At 43.8% G+C, this 19,227-nt stretch overlaps 1 protein-coding gene and 1 non-coding gene across 5 annotated transcripts in view; both read left to right on the top strand.

Moving 5' to 3' along the window:
- Window positions 1-19,227, top strand: part of WDR59 (WD repeat domain 59) — a 78,631-nt gene that overhangs the window by 22,989 nt on the left and 36,415 nt on the right. For all 4 annotated transcript variants that reach the window (XM_065925010.1, XM_065925009.1, XM_065925008.1 and 1 more), the window contains exons 6-11: window positions 1,444-1,481; window positions 5,412-5,500; window positions 9,187-9,303; window positions 12,542-12,619; window positions 15,055-15,211; window positions 18,784-18,863. In XM_065925010.1, coding sequence (XP_065781082.1) covers window positions 1,444-1,481; window positions 5,412-5,500; window positions 9,187-9,303; window positions 12,542-12,619; window positions 15,055-15,211; window positions 18,784-18,863 — 559 coding nt within the window. The remainder of the gene's footprint in view (window positions 1-1,443; window positions 1,482-5,411; window positions 5,501-9,186; window positions 9,304-12,541; window positions 12,620-15,054; window positions 15,212-18,783; window positions 18,864-19,227) is intronic.
- On the top strand, window positions 6,009-6,081 carry TRNAG-UCC (transfer RNA glycine (anticodon UCC)). The gene has a single exon. It is a non-coding gene; the product is annotated as a tRNA-Gly (tRNA).

The following is a 19,227-nucleotide window of genomic DNA, read 5'->3' as shown; positions in this document are numbered from 1 at the left end:
AGGCCACATGTTGAGGTTTGCTGGAGCAGACAGGCCAGTGGGAGGGATTCCCAAGGAGTAAAGATGCGCATAGCTGACTTCACCAGCATCCCCTGCAGGTCCGCAGTCCCCTGCAGGTCTGCACCTCCGAGGTGATGGGTCTAAAGGCAGCGCCTGAGGAGAGAGAAGGAGCAGAAAACCCAGGGCAAGTGGACGAAGAGAGGCCCTCAGCAAACGAGCAGTCCCCCGGGAGCTCTGGGGCAAGATCCCTCATTTATATGAAGCAGTCGGTTTCATAGTTTAAAGATGGAAAGACACTGAACCAATTTGCCTTCTTGATAAGCCAGGGCTGCACCTTGTCTGGTCCTCCCAGCCCTATGTGGCTGCCCACTGACCATTGGCAGTGAACCATTGACCGTTTGAGTCTCCCACTGTATCCAGGAATAGTTGTTTTTTTTTTTTAAATGTGGTAAAAAAAAAAAAAAACACAAAATGAAATTTACTATCTTAATCGTTTTTAACTATGCATATTGGTTGTGTCAAGTATATTCACACTGTTGTACAACAAACCTCCAGAACTTTTTCATCCTGCAAAACTGAAAATCTGTACCCATTAAACAGCCCCCCGTTCCTGCTCCTTTCAGCCGCTGGCAGCCACCACTGTACTTTCTGTGAGTTTGACTGGTCCAGGTCCCATGTGTAAGTGGAATCATACAGTGTTCATCCTTTTGTGACTGACTTATTTCACTTAATGTAATGTCCTCCAGCTGCAGCCGTGTGGTAGCCTGTGACAGGATTTTCTTCCTCGGTTTTTTCTTTGTCCCTTCGGCGCAGCATGTGGGATCTTAGTTCTCTGACCAGGGATCAAACCCACGCCCCCTGCATTGGAAGGCAGAGTCTCAACCACTGGACCATTGGAGAAGCCCCGCCTTTGCTTCCTTTTTAAGGCCTGGAGACAATTCATTGTCTGAATAGACCATAGTTGTTCTATCTGTTCATCAGCAGGGGACACTTGAGTGGCTTCCACCTCTGGGCTGTTGGGAACATCCATAGTTTTTCACACCATCCTGGCTGTGCTGTTGGAAGGTTCTTGCACAATTGCGTCTCCGCAATTGTCCCCTTGTTCCGTAGGAGAAATGACCCAGGAAGGGACCTTTTGGCTCCCTGCACGTCCACCTCAGAGTCACTTAGGCTGCACTGTTATTGAATATTATAATTTGTTCTCTGTGGAGACAGCTATATGATTTGAAATTCAGATTCTGCCTCAGTTAAGGAGGTTGAGAAAGTTCATCTCCCTGGAGGGAGACAGGCTTCTCTTTACACCACTTATTACAGTCCTCGCATCCTCAGCGAAGCCCCAGCACCCCCTGAAAGGAAAGTGAAGAAACGCAAGCAGAGGGAGAGAGGCCCCAGGCGGGTGATGGCGGGTAGATGGGCGTTTGACTTCTGACTCTCGCGTTTCAGGGACACACGGAAGCCCACTGTCGCGCTGTCTGCTGTAGGTGAGTGACCGCCCACCTCCCTCCCCGGCAGCCTTCATTCCCCTCCTTCTACTGCTCCTACCCGAGCCCTGTGCCCTGCGCTCTGTCCACACTGCGTGGACCTTGACCCCGCTGCTCTCAGAAGTTCGAGTCAGGACTATAGAATGTGGTCAGGAACTTATGTCAGAGTTCAAGGGCAGGAACCACATGCTTTTCAAGCTATTTATTGTGGAAACTTTCAAAAGTGTGTAAAACAAGAAGAGAATGAATTGCCTTGTGTTCGTCATCCAGCTTAAACAACTGTCAACGTTCAGACAGTCTTCTGTCATCTTTCACCTCCACTCCCATCCCCTTCGGGATTATTTTTGAAGCAAATCCCAGGTGTCATATCATTTCATCAACAAATATTTCAGTGTTTTTTACAAGAGAGGACTCCTTTAAAAAAACACATAACCACAATACTATTAGCATACCTAAAAATATTAACAGTAGTTCTTTAATATCCTCAAGTATTTAAGCTGTATGTAAATTTTCTCAGTAGTTTCAGTAGATGTTGTTTGGTTTTTTGTTCTGCTTTTACAAAATTTTTGAATCAGAACCCAAATAAAGCTGGTGTTGGTAAAGTGGTTGATATATTTCTCATCTCTTTCAGTTGGTAGGTTTCTTCTCCCTTCCCCTTTTTTTGGTTTGTTTTTCTTTTCCTGCAGTTTCTTTATTGAGGAGACCAGGTGGTTTGTCCTGTGGTTTCCGCACAGTCTAGGTTATGCTGATTGTGTCCCGACAGTATCATTTAATATGGACTTGCTGAAACTTTGAAGTTGCCGTCTGATCTCCCCGTTTCCATCACCCTTTTGCAGTTGACTACTCTTGCAGTTCTGCACTGGGCTCGTTACAGAAGATTCTCACCACTTCCTGAGAGTTGAACTTGGGGATAGAAGTGTTTTACCTTGCTCCCCATGAAGAAGCCCAGTTATCAGGATTCTATTTTGATGTCCTTGATCAAAACAGATCATATCATCTGTCTCTTAAATCCTCCTTGTTTTGAATTTTCTTGGATCATTTGAATTTACATTTGATGTTTGCTCCAAAATGATTGCATGATTCTTTTTTTTTTCCCTACACCGCCACACCTCATCAGTTGAAGGCATTAAACATCACGAATCAATTAAGCAGTTGGTTTCTTCACTCTGTGAGGTTAGGGACCATGTTGTTCAGGGCTGCAGACCAGGGTCAACCTAAGTGCCTGCTTGGAGGAGATGCTCTGTGAGGGTTTGTTCCATGGATGTAGGACTCAAGCACCTGTGCCTCTGTGCTTAATGGTTTAATTGACCTGACTCCCACCCCCATGCATATACTTCTGATCTGAGGCGTATAATGACCCACAGACGTGGTGGCAGAGGACATCCAGCTGAAAGAAAGCACCAGCGGTCTGTGAATGTTCAGTCACCCATCCTTGAATTCGTTAGTTCTCCTGACAGATCTCTAAGTTAATTGGATTGTGGAGGACCTCTAAAAAGGAAGATTGTTCTTTTCTAAGTCCTTCTTAAGAAGCAGAGGTAGGAGACGTCTTTCCTTCCGGTACCTCAGTGAGGCTCCTCTGGTGGCGGAGCTGCCCTGGGGGGAAAGAGGCAAAGGCCTCTTGTGGACCTTTACCCAAAGCTGCTCTGGCTAACGTTCCCTGAGACGTGGAGCCGGAGGCTGCCGCTCCCTGGAGTCTGTGGTCCCCGTCTCTCTGTGAATGAATTGTTTCTGCCACGGAGCAGGAAGTCAGTAAGGGCATATCTGTGTGTCCTCCAGCGCCTTCTCTGATTCTGAGAGCTCCGGGGCCTTCATTTGATCTTGATGTCATGATCCTACAGGTTGAATTAGGAGATTCTCAGAATCCTTTGGGAGGCTTCATGTTCTGATAGACCACCTACTGGGAAAGGTATATTTTCTTGAAACTTGTTTTTTTTTTTTCTTTTAAAAATTTTTTCTTCTTTCTTTTCTTCCAGTTTTACTGAGATATAGTTGACACACAGCAGTGTATAAATTTAAGGTGTCCAGCATAATGATTTGACTTACAAAATAATGATCACAATAAATTTAATGCACATTCATCATCTCATATAGGCACAACATTAAAGAAATAGAAAAAAATTTTTTTCCTTGTGTCTTCAAACTCTTTGGTAACTCTGTCACACAGAAATGGAGCAGTCTTTTCTTATACTTCCTCCTCTAGCTGATACACTTTCTTGCAAAGAAACTGGGTCTCCTGAATAATATACCACCTTCCTCCAATTTTAGGGGTGTCCACCATTCATTCTTTTTTTTTTTCCCACCATTGATTCTTAGGTGACTTAAGGTGCCCTGTGTCTCAGGGAAAAAACACAACAAACAAAGAAGCAAACCAACAAATACTCTCACCAAAGCCAAGCAAGGCAAAAGTCTGGGCCTTACTCTATTTCCTGTTGGGTCCCAAGCCCTTGCTTTCTCTCTCATCCTTTCCAAATTCTTGGGTCAGGTTGCCTTCCAAAGCCCTGGATCCACTGTGGTGTCCCCAAGTGATAAACACCCACCCGAAGAGAGAGGGTGTCAAAGCAGAAATGTCATGTGTTGTCTGAGCAACAACAAGAAGAGGTGGAAAGAGTCATCATGTTGTTCTGGTTTAACGTAATTAATGTGATTATTTTAAGAGTTAGCTAGAAGTGCTGCTATGTCCCAGTTTTCCACCTGTCTCAGCCCCTTCTGGCATCTTCCAGTACCAGTATGCCCCCTCGCTTAAGTAGCTCTTTTGTCATTATTGTTCCCTCCGTGTATTGGCAGAGGACTGAGTTCCTGTCCCCACTCAGAGCCGCGTAATTGCTGATGGGGAGACAGGAGAAGGGGTGGGGAGCACGTAACTTTCTGAGGGCAGAATTGGGTAACACTGGGGCTCAGTCTTCAGCTGAGCTTCAGCTGGAGGCTGTGTTTTTCCAAGACTGCCCCTCCTCCCAAAACAAATACAGAATGAGAAGGTGCAGGCTTTGATCTGAGGCTCATGATCGCAAGCTTGGTGTTGGAGAGGATGAAGGGTGGGTTGTGCGATGAGTCAGTTACCATCCAACAGAGCTGGGCTGGACTGCTTAAGCAGCTACATTTCCTGGGCTTCCCTGGTGGTTCAGTGGCAAAGAATCTGCCTGCCAACCCAGGAGACATGGGTTTGATCCCTGGTCTGCGAAGATCCTGTATGTCATGGAGCAATGAAGCCTTTGCGCTGCAACTATTCAGCCTGTGCTCTAGGGCCCAGAAGTCACAACTTCTGAGCCCATGTACTACAACTACTGGGGCCTGGGCGTCCCAGCGCCTGCGCTCTGCCGTAAGAGAAGACACTGCCCCGAGAAGCCCACGCAGCAACGGAGACCCAAGCTTATGCTAAGTCGCTTCAGTTGTGTCTGACTCTCTTCAACCTTATGGACCATAACCCTCCAGGCTCCTCTGTCCGTGGGATTCTCCAGGCAAGAAAATTGGATTGGGTTAACATTTCCTCCTCCAGGGGACTTCCTGACCCAGGGATTGAACCCACGTCTCTTAGGTCTCCTGCACTGGGAGGCGGGTTCTTTACCACTAGCAACACCTGGGAAGCCCCCAGCATAGCCGAAAATAAAAATAAGTAAAATTTAAAAATAAATATTTAAAAGTAAGTTTTAAAAAAAAGGAACTACATTTCCCTATTGATTCTACTCAGGTAGCCTGAAGTTTTTTTTTTTCCTTAGTGAGATTATTTCCTCAATTAGGTGACTTCTGATCCTGTTCCCATGTGTTAAATCATTTATTTTTTTGGCTTCATTTTCTCTCTCATTGTGGAGCTGATGCAGTCATAGAAGCTTGAAAAGTTCTGTTCTTATTCATCCAGAACTCATTATCCAGCTCCCCTGGATAAGCTGAAGGCGTTGAGGGCAACAGCTTTCTTCCCTTGATTTTGCTTTGCAGCGGGTGCCTCACAGGTCAAATGGAATAAGAAAAACGCTAATTGCCTTGCCACCAGTCATGATGGGGATGTACGGATATGGGACAAGCGGGTAAGTGATCTCTTTTTCCCCCAGGAGAATATGAAGAGGATGTTGGGAGCAGCAGGACTTAACTTGAGAGTCCAGGGTACTTTGGGCAGCATAGTTAATTGCCATGTTAAGATCCTAGTACCAAATGACATTTGCTGCCTGACCAAATTGGTGTTGAAGCATGTAGGGGAGTGAGACATTGTGATCACAGGTTAAGAAAATGAACTTGGCCTGACCTAAGCCACAGTGCCATTTTGCTACCTCCTGATTATATCAGGCGAACCACAAACTTTTCCAAGCCTCAGTTTCCTTATCTTCGGAATAAAGTGGTAATAGTGGGTGTATCACTGAGGAGGTCAAGCCTGGGGAACCAGACACTGTTCTAGAATGGTCATTGTGCTTCTTATCCCTGCCACAGATTGCAGAGGGAAAATTCACTGTTGTAGAACACACACTATCCTGATTTGAGTCACTGGGGTGGGTACTGAGTATGCTCAAATCTTCCCTTAGGAGTCTAGCTGTTGGGACTTCCCTGGAAGTCCAGTGGTTAAGACTCTGCACTTCCACTGCAGGGGACACAGGTTCAATCCCTGGTCAGGGAACTAAGATCCCTGCTACGGTGGTGTGGGCAAAAATTAAAAAAGAGGTCTAGCTGTCCTGTCAGTCTAAAAAGAGAGCCTGCAGATCCCTGCAGCAGCTCACAGTTCTGGGAGGCATGAAAGAGGTGTAGGGCTCTGGGCGTCTGCTGTCATGGCAAGCCTGTCATGCTGGCATCACGGAGAGGGTCTCTTGCCTGTGTAACTGCCAGATGGTGGGGTAAAAATGCAGAGGGCAGTCGACTTACACATGATCTGGAATGTAGATTCTGCTTCCTGCTCTGTGAAACGGAAGGCCTAGAGCTCCTGCCTTTGTGGGGAGGACCGACTGTCAGTTTTCCCGAAATTTGTTCTGTGATTGTCCCAGCTGGGATGCTGAGTGTCCAGTCTCAGCATTGCTTTTTGCTGCCCTGCTCCCTTCCTGTGCCAGCAGGGAATAAAGTCAGATGGGTGGGAGAGGAGACGGGAGTGAAGCAGAGACGGGGAGGCTGCGGGCTTGGGTGCCAGGACTTGCTGGGGAGTGGTGTGCTGGTCAAAGCCCTCGCCTTGGATGGCTCTTCGGTGACGAGGTGATTTTATAAGGAGAAGGATGGTGCATCTTCTGTGTGTTGCTTTGATATCTATCTCTTTGCTTCCGTCTGGTAATAGCCATGCTTCATCCCTCTTTATTTCTTCATTGGCAGTTGGTTTTATCCATGTTTGTTGCTGGCATAGCATTTAAGGGCCTCCCCAGTGGCTCAGTAGTAAGGAGTCTGCCTGCAGTGCTGGAGATGCAGGTTCGATCCCTGGGTCAGGAAGATCCCTGGGAGGCAAATGGCAGCCCACTCCAGTATTTTTGCCTGGGAAATCTGGACAGAGGAGCCTGGCTATATAGTCCACGGGGTCGCAAAGAGTCAGATATGACTTAGCGACTGAACAACAACAACAAAAATAGCATTTGAATATAAAAAATGGTTTAAATAAAATGTTTGATTAATTTGTAGTACATGCATATTTATTTGCCTTAAACTGTTTTCAGAACTATAGGCAAAATAAACAATGTGGTATTTAGCCATGAATCCAGGACCTGTTTTCCAAAACAGTGGCTGTGTTCCTTATTTTGTAAAAGTACACTGCTAAGCTGTTCCTTTATAGGTTTCTCTTTGGTCCACTCATAACCCTGACTTCCCTCAGCAAGTCTGTTATCTATTTTGTTTTAAGAGATTTAGCTTTTTTTTTTTTGGCTATTAATACTCAGGATTTCTGTTCATATGGATTGTAAAACTTGTTCGTTGTAATTTCACTTCTCTGGCACTTTTCTTTTTTTTTTTTTTCTGGCACTTGTCTAGTACCAAGCAGGATGTTGGCAGCAAGCATCACAGGCTTTAAAATGTGCAGTATCAGTGGTGATGTTGGATTTTCACTCAAGACTCATGAATGCTTAGTAACACTGCTGTTTCTTAGTGTTTATTATGTGCAGGCATTGTTCTAAAAACTTTATGTGTATTGATTCATTTCTCTTTGCCTTTAAAGTGGTTACAATTATTACCCCCATTCTGCAGCTGAGTAAATTGAGGCACAGTTTGTTGCCAAGATTTAAACTCAGGGAGGCTGGTTCTGGAGATTGTACTCTTAACCTTATAGACTATTGCTGATGACAGAAAGTAATACAAAAGAGAATATAAAAATCATTCATAGTCCTATTAGCTAGAGTCAAATACTAACGTTTTGGTATTTTCTTTTCTTATGCTTTTTTAAAAACATGGTTTATCATATCTTACACTTAGTTATACATACTTTTTTCATTTAACATTAAAATAAATTCATTTCCTCTATTATAATAAGCTCTTTCTAAGTATAACTTTAGTGGCTACATGAAATTGTATCAGATAGCTGTACAATAATTGATTCTAACGTTTACTTAATCCCCACTTATCAATCATTACGTTCCTGGTTTCCTAGGTGTTCCATATAGCACCAAGATGAATATCTTTTGTGCCTAAAACTTTCTGTGAATTTAGAGTAGTCCCTTAAGAAAGGAAAAATTTTAAGCATCTTGATGAAAATTGTCAAATTTCTTTTTCCCAGAAAAGAGTATACTATTTCATATGTATACCAACAGTGACAAATGCTGCCTCACTACGTTGAATATCATTTCCAAGTATCTTCTAATTTGATTGCTTAAAAAATTCTTTTATGTGTTAATGTATATTTCTGAGGTTTCCTTCTGAATTTGTTTTGTATGTACTTGGTAATCACATACTGTTTTCTTTTGTGATGTGTACTCATTCTCTTTAGTAGGAGTCTTAGGGCTTGATCACTTTAAGCTTGGTGGTTTTCAGATAGAGTTTATCCCCTATGACAAGCTAGTGGTTACCACTGGGAGCAGGAAGGAGAGGAAGGGCAATTTAGGGGCAGGAGTTAAGAGGTACAAACTATTATGTATAAAATAAGCTATAATACTGTGTTATTGTGCAACATGGGAAATATAATGAATATTTTATAATAGCTGAAAATGGACTATAATCTTTAAAAGTTGTGAGTCACTATATTGTATACCTGTAACTTGTATAATATTGTACAACAACTATACTTCAATTAAAAAAAAAAGCTTGATGGTGTTACCCCAGGATGGGGGTGGGTCTGTTTGGACGTCACAGTTCACTCTGTGGGAGATTGTGAGAAGGGGAGCCAGAATCGCAGACCCTGGCACCGCAGGGATGACGCACCCCCTGCCTTCTTTAAGGCCATGCCTGGGCCCGGAGCAGAAGATGATTAGACTCACAGGCCGGTGTTCCGAGCATGTGTGAGGGAGAGCTGGCAAAGTCTTGTTGTTGTTTCATTTGTTTTAGACAAAGCAAAATGGAGTTTAAGAACAGAGATAGCCTCTGAGAATTGTTTTTTTTTTTTTTTTTTTGGCTGTGCTGTGCTGCATGTGGGATCTTAGTTCCCCGAGCAGGGTTCGAACCCCTCCTCCCTGCCGTGGAGGCATGGAGCCCTGGACCAGCAGGGAGTTCCTCTGGGAGTGTCTTTGTATCCCCCCCCAGGAGACCGGGATAGGCTGTGTCCAGCTCAGGTGGGCGCGCTGAGTCCTCTGTAAAGTGCTGACTCTGGTTGGTGGTCCTGTTGCAGAAACCCAGCACGGCGGTGGAGTACCTCGCGGCACACCTCTCTAAGATCCACGGCCTGGACTGGCACCCGGACAGCGAGCACATCCTTGCTACCTCCAGTCAAGACAACTCCGTCAAGGTGAGCGGTGCCCCTGGGGCAGGGTGGGGAGCGTGTTTGGGGGGCACCAGGGGTTTGCGAGCATTGCCTTCGGAAGGAAAGCTGCAGCCAGTTAGCATGACGTGTGTTTCAGGGGCGCCTGTTCTTCTCGGGGAGCTGGGCAGGTCCTCTGGTGATGTGGACCAGTGGAGTGATGTAGTAGCACATATCTGACTGGGTGCCTATGTTTGTTTGGAGGCTTTTCTTTCTGTTTGTGAAAGGAAGTCAGAGACAAAAACATTGAGAAAGGACAAGAAGTTTACTCGCCAAGATGTGGCCAGGAAGTCCCATTTCTGAAGGACTGGCTCATCAAAATAACACAACAGATACCCAAGTAAAGGAGAAAAACCCACACAGTCATTAAAGTTACCAAGTTGACCATTAGTCTGGGTGAAAAAACAGCAGTTTTCACACATGATTATCATATCTGCAAAAGTTAAGATGTTTTTGGTCATCCACATTGCACAAGTCAGGGATGGAGTTATTTTATTAGAAATTCTCTAACTAAAGGGTCCCCAGCCTCTGGGATCTAATGCCTGATGATTTGAGGTGGAGCTGATGTAATAATAATAGATATAAAGTGCACAACAAATATAATGCACTTGAATCATTTCAAAACTACCACCTCCAGGTTCATGGAAAAATTGTCTTCCATGAAACTGGTCCCTGGTGCCAAAAAGGTTGGGACTGCTACTCTAACTTGCAGGAAATGCTCAAGGACTTTCGTATGTCAATGAGCTTATTATTCTTGGTTTCTCTCAGAGTGCAGTGTTTCTTGTTTGTTCTCTGACTTTGGAATGTGATATGCACCCTTGTTCGAAAGGATGCAGGGCACGGAGTTTCTCCTTGTGGTCGGGTCTCTGCCTGGAAGGACAAAGATTTGACCGCAGATGTTTGCTTAGCAATTTTGTGATTCGCTTCAGCAATGTAATTCTTTATTTTATTTACACAGGCATGTACAACTTTTTGGTATGGTTAGCAAAGCTAGAGTCATACACTCAGCCTTAAAAGTTAACTTCCGTCTGGAGGTTTGTAAATCCCCTGGAGTTGTAATTTACATTTATGTGCCCAGAGTAGTTTTTTTATTTGTTTGTTTTGGGCTTAAGTTTTTGTCCCCATAACCTGATCAGCTTGTTTCCCAAGTTCAGGAACCAGAAACCAACTGATTCAACTCCTCCTCTTTATTTGAGGTCTCCAAATTTGTAAGTATTCACTGGCAGCTTTATCACTGTTGAGGCTGGGATGCCATAGGTAATAAAGCAGATAGCAGGCCACTTTCCACGTGTGAAACACAGTCCTTATTCCTTTTAGTGGGCTTGTTGTTGTTCAGTCACTCAGTTGTGTCTGACCGACTCTTTGCGACCCCATGGACTACAGCATGCCAGGCTTCCCTGTCCTTCACTATCTCCTGGAGTTTGCTTAAACTCTTGTCCATTGAGTGAGTGATGGTATCCAACCATCTCATCCTCTGTCACCCCCTTCTCCTCCTGCCCTCAATTTCATGCCAGCATCAGGGTCTTTACCAATGAGTTGGCTCTTTGCATCAGTTGGCCAAAGTATTGGAGCTTCAGCTTCAGCGTCAATCCTTCCAGTAAATATTCAGGGTTGATTTCCTTTAGGATGGACTGGTTTGATCTCCTTGCTGTCCAAGGGACTCTCAAGAGTCTTCTCTAACACCACAATTCGAAAGCATCAGTTCTTTGGTGCTCAGCCTTCTTTATGGTCCAGCTCTCACATCAACACATAACTACTGGAAAAACCATAGCTTTGGTTATAGAGACTTTTGTGATGTTTCTGCTTTTTTTTTTTTTTTTAATGTTTCTGCTTTTTAATACATGGTCTAGGTTTGTCATAGCTTTGCTTCCAAGGAGCAAGTGTCTTTTAATTTCATGACTGCAGTCACTGTCCGCAGTGATTTTGGAGCTCAGGGAAATAAAATCTGTCACTGTTTCAACTTTTCCCCCTTCTATTTGCCTTTAGCTTATGAATTAAATGAGATTTTTGGCATAGTATTTGATTTTTTCCATATATCCTGGTAGGAAAGACAGTTTTTACTGAATGTATATAAATAACAATTATAAAAAGTGAAGCAGTTTAGAAGTGCTTGTAATAGTCAACCATTGTTTTTAGTATTTTGTTGTTAAGGCTCAATACATGCCATTTTCTCCTACATAATCATTTACTTAGTTTACCTGACAGTTTATTAGTTTCTAATTTATATGAATTTTTATTCTATTTTTTTTGTTGTGCATTCTCAGGAGTCTACTGGAACAAGATACCGTTAAATGAGTTTCACTTCACTTTGTAGATTGTAAACAGTAAAACTGTTGAATTGAGGGTTAGAGCTAGGCCAAGAAGGAAAAAAGGGGATTGGAGAGGATGGGATTAGAAAGGGACGGTAGGAGGTAATTCTTGTTTCTTCTGACAACCCTTTTTGCCAAAATTAAGTCCCATATTCAAAATAATATTGTTAAGATGTCATTTCTGTCTAAACTGTTTTTGGGTTTCTCACATGGGCACAGGGAGGCTATACTTGCTCCCTCAACTTATAAGCAGTCAGCGGTCACTACACTTCAGCTCCTGTTAGCATTAGTGTAGTGTGAGTAGCTCACTTGTGTCCAGGTCTTTGCGACCCCATGGATTGCAGCCTGCCAGGCTCCTCTGTCCATGGAATTCTCCAGGCAAGGAGACTGGAGTGTGTTGCCATTCCCTTCTCCAGGGAATCTTCCCAACCCAGGAATTGAATCTGGGTCTCCTGCATTGCAGGCAGAATCTTTACAGTCTGAGCCACCAGGGAAGCCCATCAGTATTGGGTTGGCCTAAAAGTTTGTTCAGGTTTTTCCGTAAGATGTTATAGAAAAACTCGAATAAACTTTTTTTGCGAACCCAATAGTTAAATTCCTCCATGTGGTGTACAGTGATGCAGGATGAAACAGTTGTCGCTTTTACCTTCCAACTGTGAAGGGGGTTTAATAGGCAGACTGACAGTGATCTGCCTCGAGAACTGATCCTCATGAAGTCTGTGTTTCTCCTATGTTTGAAAAGGAGCTCCATGTCACAGGAGCATGGCCCTGGGGGCTGACTCAAATGCACTGCTGAATCTATCTAAGAGGACAGAAAGCAAGGAGTTCAAAGGCTATGCTTCTTTCAATAGTTGAGGTTTGTTTTTGTTTTTTTAATGGCATTTATTTCACAAATTATTCTGCTTTCTTTCTTCCAGTTCTGGGATTACCGCCAGCCTCGGAAATACCTCAACATTCTCCCTTGCCAGGTGCCTGTCTGGAAGGCCAGATACACTGTGAGTGAGATGCCCTTCCTCTTGCTTGGAAAAATTATCTCGGTGTTCTGCACACGAGGGGCCAGTGACATTTTCTCTTATTTTCTTTGTGAGGTGGTTTTCTCCTTCTGTCTTGGTTTAGGGGTGGGACAAAGGTGGTAATGACAGAGTAAGAGCTGTTATCTATTTAAAACTTTGCCTTGGAACATTGGGTGAGACTCTGTACTAGCAGTGCTGGACTACCTGGGCTGGGTGCTGGGCAGAGCAAAGGTGGTCAGTAAGGGCGAAGAGGAGGGTGAGCTAGAGGCCTGAGAGGCTGGAGGTCAGTGAATTGTGCTGGAAGGAACTCTGGCTTTAGATCCAGAAGACCTGGGTTTAGGGCCCAGCCATCCCATTTAATTTTTTTCCAGCTTTATTGAGATATAATTGACATATCACATGGTGTAAGTTCAAGTTAGGCAACACGTTGACATGTTATATTTGTGTATTGCCAAACAGTTATCACTATAATACCACTATATATAATATGCTATAATATAGCATTTATACTACTATGCTATATAAATGCTATACCACTATAGCATTTATTAACACTTCCATATCTTAACATAATTACCCTTTCTTTTCTGTGATAAGAACATTGAAGGTCATATTCTCTTGCACCTCTCAAGTATACCATGTGGTGTTATTGACCATAACCATCATGCTACATTAGATCCCCAGAGCTCATTCATCTTACAACCAGAAGTTTGTATCCTTTGACCAGCATCTCCCTGTTTCTTCCACTTCCCAGCCCTTGGTAACCACCATTCAACTCTCCGTCTCTCTGAGTTCTGCTTTTTAGATTCTCCACATAAATAATACCATGTAGTATTTGTCTTCTCTTTCTGGCTCGTTTAACTTAGCATAATGCCCTCAAGGTCTATCCGTGTTGTGACAAATGGCAGGATTTCCTTCTTTCTCATGGCTGAATAATATTCCACTGTGAACATACCCTGTTTTTATCCATTGACGAACAATAGGTTGTTTCTATATCTTGGCTTTTGTGAATAATGCTGCAATGAGCTGTTTAATATTTGTGTGGCTTTGGACAAGCCACTTGATGTTTTTTGAGTAATAACTTCCTTCTCTGTCAAATGTGAATAGTTTTTAATATGCCTTGCTCTTTTTTTTTTTTTTTAATTGTGATAAAATTCACTATTCTTTAGTGTCCAGTTCGGTGTCATTTACTACAAGTACAGTATGCTCTCTCTTTGAAAAAAGCCACGTATGAAAAAGTATAAACCATAGAATGCTGCAAATATAGTGTGTAGGCTCTTATCAAACTTCCATCTTTTTTGCCACATTGATTGCTGCTGATCAGAGATGATATATTTCCTTCAGTGTCAACTTGAAAGGGAGCCCAGGGGTGAGTAAAGGTTCCTTTATACATGAGACTGTTCCCTGGGGTGTCGTGGAGTGCAGAAGGTAATTGGGATATTAACTGACCTTCACATCTGGGAGCACTTGGGAAGAAGTCAGACGTTGTTCTCGTGAATTGAAATACTTCTCTGGATTAATACATTTGCTTTAAAAAATAAACAGGAAAGTTCAGAGTGCTGCCAGGAGAGCAGGCGAAGATAAATATGCTCTTAGGTGGCTGTGGTTTATTCCTTAAAGAACGGAGTCTGCATATCAACCAAATGGGCCTCTTAGCTACTGCACAGATTGGGTGTTGATAAGTGGGATGTGTTAGTTCTGAAACTGAAAGGTTTTCCTTTGAAATGGGTTTCTCTGGTAGCTCTGATGGTAAAGAATCTGCCTGCAGTGCAGGAGACCAGGGTCCGATCCCTGGGTTTGGAAGATCCCCTGGAAAAGGGAATGGCAACCCACTCCAGTATTCTTGCCTGGAGAATTCCATGGACAGAGGAGCCTGGCAGGCTGCAGCCCATGGGGTCGCAAAGAGCTGGACATGACCAAGCCATTGACCCTCAATTCTTTTGAAAAACTGTAGTCTTGGGGGCCGTGGGAAGGTGCTGCTTCACATGTACGGAGTGCTTCTGGTACATTTCCACAAGGCAGGGCTGTTTGCTGTCCGGAGTCACCTGCAGGGTGCCTTGTACCCTCATTCCAGGAAAGCACTCAGTAACTCTCAGGGGGTCTTGTGAGAGGAGCTAGGGTGTGAAACAGTGTGTTCCAGGGTGCAACCTCCAGAGCCATTTGCTTATTTTACATTAAAAAACATTAACTTTATCTTTTACTTGCTGTGGTCCTTTCCTTCAGTAAAGAAAGAAAAGAGAAGAAAAGCAAACGAAAAGTAGACATTAACTTACGGTATTTGGAAAAATGTTCCCCAGGTGGGTTGGGGCCTGCCATCATCTAATTTGTTTAAGTTAGGTGAGAACTCCAACTTGGGTAAGTCAAGACTCAGCGGATTCCCCCTGGAATGATGCCTGCTCTTCCCTTTCTTGTCGCAGCCTTTCAGCAATGGATTGGTGACTGTGATGGTTCCCCAACTGCGGAGGGAGAACAGCCTGCTTTTGTGGAATGTCTTTGACTTGAACACCCCGGTCCATACCTTCGTGGGCCACGATGACGTGGTGCTGGAGTTCCAATGGAGGAAACAGAAGGAAGGTGGGTGGGAGAGAGACCGCTGACCAGTTTCCTCCAGCTCTCGTCAGGGTGGGCTGCATGATCGAAGGGGAGGATGTGGAAACAGGGCTGGCTTCGGAGTGGGAGTCAGGGTTCCCCTGCCTTTAATTGTAGATGGGTGATAGGGTGTGGGGCTGCGATTCTGCCCCAGGCGCATCTTCTTCTTTTGTGTTCTGTGCAGTCTCTCTCCTGCCTGGAAGGGGCTTCTAAGAGGTTGGTAGCTTTGCTGTTGGGTTACTTCTAGAGCTGAAAAACCCCGGGGTCACCACACTCTGAAAACCCTGGCTGTTGCACCTTCCCCCTGTGTTGATGAGGGAGATGCAAAGTCATCATCAGTACCACCCACCACATATTTCCAGTTCCCTTCACAAACACAGAGGGCTGTTTCACCTCCCATCCCCTTGAAGACAGGTTTGGCCATGTGACCCGCTTGGCTCCTGAAACATGAACAGAAGTGATGCAATCTCTTCTGGGCAGAGGCAGTAACGGCCAGTGTGCAGTTACTCTCTTCTGCCTCTGCCGAGGCACGTGGTTAGTTTAGCTGCAGCCTCCCTTGTCTTGAGATCTACTGCCACGCTCTCTAAATGTTCTCCAGACAGGTAAATTTTGTGGTAAATTTCGTGGCCTTCCTGTGTCACAGAAGGAAAGCCCCAGGCAGTGGAGTGGTGTGACTTGTCCAGAGTCCAGGAGAGGTCTTTAGTGGACCTGGGATTAGAGCAGACATCTTATCCCAACTTGTTTGTGACCCTCACAAGCCTCTCCCAGGATTGTTTTTGAAAGGACTTTTTTGATGATCCTCTTGATTTTCCCATCTTCATTTCTATAAATCTCTCCTGCTTCTAGAAACGTGAGGCTGCTTGGTCTCTATCCCATCAATTTCCGTGCTTGACTTCAGCTTTCAACACATTCTCTTGCACTTTGCCATAGAAAAGAGATGAGAGTTTCCCCGTGATCTGACAGGGGGAGGTTGGCCTGTAGTTTTGGATTGCAATAAAAAGTATTTAACATCCCATTCTCAGTTGTCTGTGTCATCTATGAGTTGGCAGGGTGAATTGTATAAACTGGGGCTGTTCTAGCCAGTAGTGAAATTTTGAGTACAAGTTATAGGTTTTTTTTTAAACTCCTTTTATTGTGAGATAAATCATGTATAAAATTACATAAAATATGTACAGTTTATTAAGTGAAAATCTGAGTAACTACCACCAAGGTCAAGAAAGAGAACATTGTTAGAACTCAGAAACTTCCTGAGCACAATTCTTTCCCTTCCCTAGAGGTAAACACTGTCCTAACATTTACAATATGACTTCTGTTATCTTGTTTATAGTTTTACTACCCATTTCTGCATCCTTAAAAATAGTTTAGGTTTATTTGTTTTTGAACCTTTTATAAATGTAATCATCCTTCATGCATTCTTATATTTTCTTTCTTTCTCAACCTAATGATGTTCCATTTTATTTTTGTTGCCATATCCTCTTAGTCATTTTTTTATTGGCCCACCTCAGACTTTGATTTTGGTTTTCAATGTGGTCACGGAGCTCTCAGAGGTAGGAAGAGAATCAGGATGTTGTGGTCCACGGAAAAGGATGCTTCATGAAGGAAGCGGACGGAGGTCATTGGTTTCAGGTTCTGCTAAAGGATCTCCATGCAGAATAAGAAAGAAGCACCTAGTTGTGTAAGTAGGTATAAATAGGAAGCCATATATGAGCATTAAGAGAACAGTTCCAAAGGCACATTGAAGAGGGAAGCCTGATTATAAGACAGCAGGAACAGAGGCAGCAGGAACTGCTTTTGTGAATGAGGTTGCCTCAGAAGCAAGGAGTAGACTAAGCTCACTGGCAGAGACTGCTTCCTTCTTGATATGAAGGCAAGGGGAAGATGAAAAAAGGGAGTATATAGGAAAGCAAAGGTCTTTTGAAAATGGGAGGGAATAGGGCCAAAGGCCCAAGTAGAAGAATTGGATTTAGAAAGGAATTAGGCATAACTTTTCTTCAAAATCAGAGACATGAAAAGAGACTGGAGAGGACCTCCCTGGGGCTCCAGTAGTTAAGACCGTGCTTCCAAAGCAGGGGGCTCAAGTTCAGTCCCTGGTCAGGGAACTAAGATCCCACATGCCTCGCGGCTTGCCCAGAAAAAAAGAAAAGAGGCTGGATGTAGAGTCAGAAAATTGTTGCTATGAACATGGGGTGGATGGTGGGAGTTAGGACAGGCAGTAGCTCAGAATACTTGCTGTCTTGCTTGTTGAGCACAGGAATGTATTAAAACATTGAGTGAAGGCTTGGGTGAAGGCAGTGACAAAGAGAAGGCACTTTTTTTGGTAAACTTTTATTTTTGTATTGAAGTATACCTGATTAACAATGTTGTAACAGTTTCAGGAGGACAGCAAAGGGACATACATATACAAGTATCTGTTCTCCGTTAAACTCCTCTCCCACCCAGGCTGGATTTGAGCAGAGTTCTCTCTCCGTTAAACTCCTCTCCCACCCAGGCTGGATTTGAGCAGAGTTCTCTGTGCTATACGACAGGTCCTGTTGGTCACTCGTCTCAAATACAGCAGTGTGTGCATGTCATCCCAAACTCCCTAACCATCCCTTCCCCGCACCCCAGAGAAGGAACTCACTGTTCTCTGTTGCCTCTGTTTCCCCATGCATTCCCCAAAATGAGGGAATCGGATGAAATTATTTCTAGGTTGTTTACTCTCTGAAGATGACCATAAAGAAGATTCTGGATACTACAGAATTACCTAGAAATGTCCTGATCTTTCATAAAGCTCTTTCAGAAATCACCTTGAACCTTATTAGAGTAATTTCCCTTTGACTATCCCTGTTGTATGGAAATACAATTCAGTTGAGAAATGGCAACCCACTCCAATACCCTTGCCTGAAAAATCCCATGGACGGAGAAGCCTGGTAGGCTACAGTCCATGGGGTCGCAAAGAGTCAGACATGACTGAGCAACTTCACTTTAAGACTATTAGAGATCGATTATTCCTTTTATAACGAGATGTGTCTTTACCAAAAAATTCTTTTAAACAGAAAGATGTCATAATTCATTTGAAGCAATAGATTTTACAGACAGCCTACTCATCCCCAGCTCCTCTGGAACAGAAAAGGAAGAACATTTGTGGAGGTGAAAGTTCAGTGAGACATTAAATTCTAGCATCACTCTTCACCTGCTAATTTGCCAGCTTTTATTTCACTTCATTTAAGGTTCTGCTCAAATGTGACTTCCTAGGAGAAGTCCTGTCTGAAAATAGCTCCCCTGTCAGCCTCTATCCATTTATCCCACAGTGTTTTTTTAACAACACTATCACTACCGGACATGCTATTGTATGTTTGTCTATTTCCACCATTGGAATGTGAGATCTGTAAAGACAGAGATTCTTGATTCATATTGTAGTCCTAGTACTTAGAACAGTGCCTGGCATATAGGAGGTGTTCCATAAGTATTTGTTAAATGGATGAATGAATGAATGAATGAATCGCCCTCCCTCTCAACCTGTAACAAATTTGATGTTGAATGCATAAACAACAGGATTCTTATCTGGTGATTTCCAGGGTCCAAGGACTACCAGCTGGTTACGTGGTCACGGGATCAGACCTTGAGAATGTGGCGGGTGGATTCCCAGATGCAAAGGGTATGTATTCAATGCTGTTGTGAAAGAACGTTAACTGGATACGCCAGAAACTTAAAAGATTGGGTAGTTGCAGAAGTTAGAGGATACGTGATAGACATTTAATATGTACTGGCTGGTTGGCCAGGTGGCTGGGGTTTGCTACACTGAGGCTTTGAGGTCTTCAGGAGCCAACTTCAGTATCAGATCTTCAAGGATGCAAAGCCGCTGAATGTTTTTCCTCTTGCCCTGGTCTAAGATAGTGTGGGTTAGAGTACTGAGAAGGTGGTCTGGGGGCATTGTTTCTTTCTCTCACAAATGGGCTAGGAAATCTGCCCTGGCACAGGGCAGAGTCCTCAACATTCATCAGCAACACCTGTTATGTGGA

Source organism: Muntiacus reevesi, chromosome 2, assembly GCF_963930625.1.
Source record: "Muntiacus reevesi chromosome 2, mMunRee1.1, whole genome shotgun sequence".
Classification (NCBI taxonomy): domain Eukaryota; kingdom Metazoa; phylum Chordata; class Mammalia; order Artiodactyla; family Cervidae; genus Muntiacus; species Muntiacus reevesi.
Note: the sequence above shows the minus strand (reverse complement) of the source record. Positions and strands in the feature narration are given on the sequence as shown.